Source organism: Choristoneura fumiferana, chromosome 20 (genome assembly GCF_025370935.1).
Source record: "Choristoneura fumiferana chromosome 20, NRCan_CFum_1, whole genome shotgun sequence".
Lineage (NCBI taxonomy): Eukaryota > Metazoa > Arthropoda > Insecta > Lepidoptera > Tortricidae > Choristoneura > Choristoneura fumiferana.
Genome location: NC_133491.1, coordinates 10739007 through 10746179, shown reverse-complemented (window position 1 = coordinate 10746179; position 7173 = coordinate 10739007). Strand labels below are relative to the sequence as shown.

Below are 7173 nucleotides of genomic sequence, written 5' to 3'. Positions count from 1 at the left end.
GTCACTAGTACGTGCTAGCACAAGTCTTTTCGCGATAGTTTTAATCTTCTTCTGCGTGAAACATAACATTGTATAGAAAATAGTAGAATTATTATATGTTCAATTTTTTAACAAACGAGTTGTGTTATTGCTCTATGTCACAGGATGATAATATTGACTATCCATATCGATAATTATATCACTCATGTTAGACTTTGCTCATGTCTAGCTTTAGAGACATTCTGACTGAGCCGGCCCGCGATAATGTATAGGTAGTATGGCGTTCTTTTTCGAGTGTCATTGCTACTGAACTGTCAGGTTGCCTTACAGAAGAAAAAGGAACTCGTGTAAAATGACAACTCGCATACAGATACCCAGAATCAAGAACCAACAAAACAGAAAATTGTATAAGCTCATATATTGATATGTTTTATTGTGAGCTTACTTTTTTTAATTAGTGTAAACTATTATTACAAATTATATATTTTTAAGCTTCTGTACCTTGTCTTTTGTATTTAGGACTATTGCATGGTAGGTGCCGCGGCTATTAGCTAGTTTTATAAGATCTCCGCTTACAAATTGTATCTTTCGCGTCACTGCTTTCATTATAGTGGCATCATAATAATGTTTGATTTTGAGTTGCATACCATTATAGGCACTAAGTAAGTATAGAAGTGGTTGGTCAAACTGTCTTATGGCTTGTACATTTATTTTCATCCAATCTAGTGTCCAAATTCAATTTGTCATTTCAAATCACTCAATATGCTTGACTGAAATGTTTTGAATGAAATCTGGCCATATTGTCCGAATAAAGGTCTTTACTTATTATTGTAATAGTGGTTCAGATGTTTCGATCACGAACCCATCTGGACCCGGTCATTTGAAAGGCATGGGACCACAGCCAACATATCTAATATAGATGAGATGAGCAGATTTTGGAGGTCTATCCCTAATACACTATTAGGATGTGCTAGCGGACAGGCTCTACAGTTGTCAGATCCGAAACAGTATCACATTGGGGAGGGCTATGGCTTATGGATGCTGCATACAGCATTACCAGATATGCAGTGATAACGGATACCATACCATTTCCAATTTTTCCAATATCATATAATTGTACTTTTAGTAGACGTGACATGCCGTTCACTAAATGGGCCGCTCAAACTATTGACCCCCGGAAAACGAGTGTAGTATTAATATAATGCTTCAAAAATGTGTTTCACATACTTTTATTCTGACCTAGAAAGACTGTAATAGTATGTGATATTTTTGATTGTTCGATTATATCTATCTTGTCTTGAGTGATAGAGATAACGAAATAAATACTGAATAATTGAGTGGTTTCGGTGTTACCAGGTTCCTTGACCCTTAATGCGTGGCTTTACTGGTATGTCCATGAGGCACTGTGCTGTATGACCAGTGATGTAAATAATGAGTTGTTCTTTCAATTAAATAATAACTTTATTACATACATTTAATAATTAATTTTTATCTTGACCACATTTAGATTAACAATGAAATTGCTACGGGAATATTATATTACCTTATCATTACTATGGCGACGTGTCAAAAGAACGCTGCACATTGCCTTCGGACAGAGAACTTGTTAATTTGCGGAACCTCATATAAATTGATAACAATATTTTTTACTTACTTCTTCACTACGAACCGTGCCCCACAACTACGTCCATGTGAAATATCTATACAATAAATTACATACACGCCCGCTCTCTTTCTTCCATGTAAAACAATATGTTATTATGTATGTATAGTATATGTCACACAAGCTAGACTAGCTGTCACAAATACCTACTATATAATATAACTATTATTAGGTATTGTGTGATATATATATTATTTCATGTAGGAGGAGGGAGGTGGAGGAGGGCGTGTACTGCATGTTATATATAATGTAGGAACGTATCACATAGATCTAACTGTGCCGCACGTTGACAGCAGAGAAACCTAGGGCAAAATTAAATACTGTAGGTTCTAGAAACTGACTAACAGTCCAGCTCAAAAAAAAATATTTGCTTGGTACGGTTGGCTTGTTGATTGACTGGACAGCGGGCATATTTAACTTGTATCACAGTTTATACCTTTTTTTTGTTCTCAAAGTATTAGCTGAATCTAATGCCGACGTTGTTCACTAGCAGACCTGACCCCCTGATTCTGATAATTATTCTCAAACGCTGTCTAATGCGACATACTGCATTTTACTTACCCCAAAGAAAAGATTGTATTGTAGAACTGCAACTGTCACAGGCGGAACGGCAGTAATGGGCCTGGTAATTGCAGCCTGCTCGCGTGCTTGGACAGATGAGAGGAATAAAGCAACATAATAATTAAAAGAAACTGGAATTAATTAAAAGAAACTGGAATTAATCAAAATACCACGCACAGGACTTATCACGCTAACACACACGAGTAATATTTACCTCGATGTTTCGGCAACATTACAGTGGCCGTGGTCACGAGTAGACTGAAGTGTGGGGTGTCAAGTCTGCCAAGCAGCGCGAGTCCTTCGAACTACCCGCACTTGGTCATTTTTATTTGTCACCCCACACTTCAGTCTACCCGTGACCACGGCCACTGTAATGTTGCCGAAACGTCGAGGTAAATATTACTCGTGTCTAAAAATATATTGTTTCCAAAATAGTTACTTGATTTATAATGCATAATATTTGGCATGATTATTGGGATATGAATTTACTGTACCAGCGGGAAAATTACAAATTAATTATACCCACTGCCCGGTCAACCAGACTAGTTAGCCGTAGATCCTACAGGCAAAGAGCGCTCAAAAAGTAGCAAAGTAAATACATTCCCTTTTTACTCTTAGTATTTGAGGACATGTATAGTTATTTTCACACCTCTCCTTCAGAAAAGTAACTTTTCCTCCCTGACGAGAGGGAGCAAAGTGGAACTTTTCTGTTCAAGGCTTTTCTAAGTATTTTATTGCAAATGCAATTTTTTGAAGTTGATAATTGTAAAGCCACACCATTTTCTATGCTGGTTGTTCTTTAATAATATTTAGAATTTACTTTTTTCAAGTTTCTTAATGCTCGGTGTGAAAAGTTGTATGAGCGACTCGGGAGCAAAATTATTTTCATCTTGTGCGTTAACACTTGAATCCCTCATTACGCTCAGGATTCTACTTTAGAATCCTTCGCTACATTCTGGATTCAATGTACGCCCTCGCCGTAAATACACCATTTTGCTCCCTTGTGACACAATAGTTATTTGTGTCACAAGGGAGCAAAATGGTAAAGAAAATGACGTGGCTTTCCAATTATCAACTTAAAAAAATTGAATTTGCAATAAAACACTTAGAAAAACCTTGAACAGGAAAATTGTACTTTGCTCCCTCTCGGTAGGGAGGAAAAGTTACTTTTCTGAAGGAGAGGTGTGAAAAAAACTATTTGAGCATTTTTAAATAAAGTTTGTACATTTGATTTGCGACTCCTATTTGTGATAAAAAATTGCAGGTATGTAGAGTGAACGATACTGAGTCGTAGTAACATAGTCTCTCAAAATGTCCCAATTGGTTTGTATGGAAATTTCCTGTTTTGTTAAATTGTTACCAAAACTATGGATTTGCGGTAACAAAAAAGGAATTTTCCATACAAATTAATTGGGACATTTCGGGAGACTATGTTATTTAAACTCAGTGAACGATTCACTCTATCTACCTGTAATTTTTTCCAAATCGGAGTCGAAAAAATCAAATGTACAAACTTTTTTAGAAATGCTCATTTTAGCACTGTAGCTTGCTGTGACAAAGTACCAAACTGTTCAGCTACCTATGAGCTTGACTGCTTCGAATTGGGTTTGATGCAACATCTGTCTCCGATGATGACGTGTCAGCTAAACTGAACGTGCCCGTAGTCTGCAAATACGACGGACTATTTGCGGTAGTTCTAGTTCCTTCACAAGACCTTGAAGAAAGAACTGCGTTATTTTTCCGCCTTTGTATCTTTGCAAGAACTGAAGATGCTACTGCGAAAGGAACAAAGACAAAAAAATAAACGCAGTTTTTCCTTCTAGTCTTGTAAAGGAACTAATGCAAAAAAAACGCAGTAGTTCCATCGCACGAACATCCAAAGGAAGCACTGCCAATAATCCAGAACGCACGACTACAAGCCTGCTGGATCGGATAAAAATCCTAGCAGATAATACTTACAATAGGTAGTTATATGATACGAATTGACAACTGTTTTCGACTCTAAGGTAACAAAGGGAGTGTAGATGATTTTGGAACTGCTCGTAGTCTTCTGCTGATTGTGCCAAATCATCGGTTATGATTATCCTAACAAAATCAATTTATAGAGATATGTAGGTACAAAATTAGCACGGGATAGTTTTTTTACCGCAATTTGATACCAGTTATCGGCGAGTGGGTGAACGTTTGCTGTTATGTAAGTATTTCGTAAGTATTTATTTATACCTATAAAGGCAAAACATGGCCTAAAAATGCATGAGATTTGGCAAACATACAATTGGAATTATGGAATACTCCTTGAGGATCACAGAGGTGCAAGAAGTTTTTTTTTAATTCGAATACCTACACTACAGAATAGATTTTTTTCTTCAACGGGAGCGAAGCCGCGGGATTAAGCTAGTAATTATATATACGAACTGAGAAATCCAGATGCAGAAGCCTAGATAAACTCTTCGTCAACTCTTTCATGGTTAGCAACTTATTAATAATTGATATTAGCAGCTTATGATTACTAATTCTCTACCAAAAGTCTTGCCACAGAAATTGAGTGATGATGATGATGATAATTAGGGTAGTAAACTCTGTATGCTTTTTATTACCTCTTTTGATAGAAAGAGCTTACACGAAGCACTGTTCATAAAATATTAGGTATGTCTAAAGGCACTGTTATACATGCTCGTTACTAGTAACATGCTTATAAGAATGCTTATGAGCATGCTCATGGACTGAAGCAAACGCGTTCACACTTGCTTATTACCTTTCCCCCTTCCACCCCGTCTCGAGCTTGCCACTAATAAGCATGCTCGATAGTAGCATGTCCTGTTCACACATGCTACTAGCTAGCATTTGCTCAATAGTAGCATGCTTTCTTGCTACTAAGAGCATGTGTAACAGTGTCTTAAGGGACTTTGGCCTTACGGATGCCCTTGATAAACTTGATTGCCTGTGCATTCCTGTGCGTGTCGTACAAGTGACTAAGAGCCCTGGTGACAGCGCTCTCTATTGCCAACTACGAATTCCAGCTCTCGGCGTGGAAGGTAAGGACAAACCACCGCACTATTTTCCCAAGAAACTCGTCCTGTACATTTGCTACCGATTTTCAACCGACGACCATGACCACATTAGCAAGAGTAGTAACTACGAAAAGTAACTATAAATATAACCTGAATAATAGCAAGACCATCAACCAAGACAAGAAACCGTGGTCAGAATCTTGGTAATTTCTCAATTTATCGTACACATATTATGAACACTTGAAAGGCGTTTGGCTCGTATTATAATATGCGAACAGTTATCCAAGACCCTGCTTCTAATTATCAATAAAATACCTATAAATTTTATAGGTCGTAGTAAAATTTTCGAGTAAAGTACAGTTGGTACAAAAATGTGAATATTACTCGAAGGAGTACCCCGATCGGGTAGCTAAGTGTCGCAATAGACTTTCGCTAGCTGGCGCTGTCTATTTGAGTGTGTGCGTGAGCTCCTAGTGTCCATATACGGCCGCAACTGACGTTCAAAGTAAAGCACCTCGTTTGCGGCTTTGGCGGAATATTTCATTTCGAGTGTGGGGTCAAAAAATCGGTTACGCTTAGATACTCCCGCCACTAGTTTTTGGTGAAATAATTCTTCATAATTTACGAAAAAAACCTGAAAAAAGGAACTATTGATAACAGCGCCATCTAACGGGACATTGCTCATGAGCTAACCAGGAGCAAACCCCTTAACTTTAACCAGACACATTTTTTTTATTTTCAGTTCACCCGTCGATAAGAAACTTTTGGAGAGTTTGTGCACGTCACAAGATGATACAGAAATATTCGATAATGATGCGGCTGAAAGCGCAGATTGGGACTACACACGGTCATTCTTGATCAATGTCAGTAGTAAAATATCAAACATATAAGAAATTCATTCTTAGTAGTCTAAAGCGGATTATTTTGTAGGTGACCCAACCGTGCAGCGAGATGTTGGCGATGTGCATTTGGGACTCGAGTGAGATGAGTTGTGAGGATTTGTTCAATGCCCAGTTGACCGACGAAGGCCTATGTTGCACGTTCAACGTGGTGCATCGAAACAAAATGTTTAGAAATCCGTAAGAATTCACTATGTTTCTTCTTCTTTACTTCAGCATAGCTCGCTTTTGTTAATACGTTGTGTGAATACGTTTCAGGAAATCTTTGAACGACATGAATTTTACATTCCCATTGCCTTCTGTGGATTGGACTCCTGAAGGTGGCTATCCGGCCAACGCACCCTACAATGGATTCCCGTGGAGACCAAAAGGTTATTATAACGAAAAGGATTTTACATAAGCAGCTTATACATATTCGACGGTTACCTACTGCCGTTATGTAAATGCTGGAGCTGTTATATGAAACTGGTACAGATAAAATAATGATTTCATAGAAAACCCGTCTAAAATGCTAAGCTACTGAATGATTATTGCTCAAGTCAGGATATAAGGTTGATAAAAATTAAATCGTAACTGAACTTATTTATTACTTATAGAGCCTGGCCAAGCTAAGTCTGCAGAGAATAATATGGTAACACTGCAAATGTAACGCATATTATGTACGTGATTTGACGTTAAAATACAGTGTTGCCAAATTATTCCGTTGCAGACTTAGCTTGGCGAGGCTCTACATACTAATACAATCTTTACTACGTGCAATGTTTAGTTTAATTATTTATTTTTATAAATTGTTCTCAATAGGTATCTAAATATTGGCTAAACTTTTCTTACAAAATGTTAAAAAATATATATTGGGCCTACGTAATGATGGCTAATAGTAGGTGATAATAAAAATACCTACTTTCGCTTTCATTTTTTAGGTATCGGCACTGATCACGGTTTAACATTGGTTCTGGACGCAAATATAGCCGAGTACTACTGCGCTTCAACCAAAAGCCCGAGTTTTAAGGTATGTTTATTTTCCCACACATTGTAACTACGTAGGTAAGTATCCTTCACT

General features: G+C 37.4%; 2 protein-coding genes across 2 annotated transcripts in view; one reads left to right on the top strand and one right to left on the bottom strand.

The window, feature by feature from the left end:
- Positions 1–6513, top strand: part of LOC141439350 (pickpocket protein 28-like) — a 7155-nt gene extending 642 nt beyond the window's left edge. The window contains exons 2-4 of the mRNA XM_074103636.1: positions 5957–6077; positions 6145–6293; positions 6372–6513. Of these exons, the coding sequence (XP_073959737.1) occupies positions 5957–6077; positions 6145–6293; positions 6372–6513 (412 nt within the window). The remainder of the gene's footprint in view (positions 1–5956; positions 6078–6144; positions 6294–6371) is intronic.
- Positions 1–7173, bottom strand: part of klar (klarsicht) — a 413798-nt gene that overhangs the window by 57332 nt on the left and 349293 nt on the right. The gene's annotated exons all lie outside the window — the stretch shown is intronic.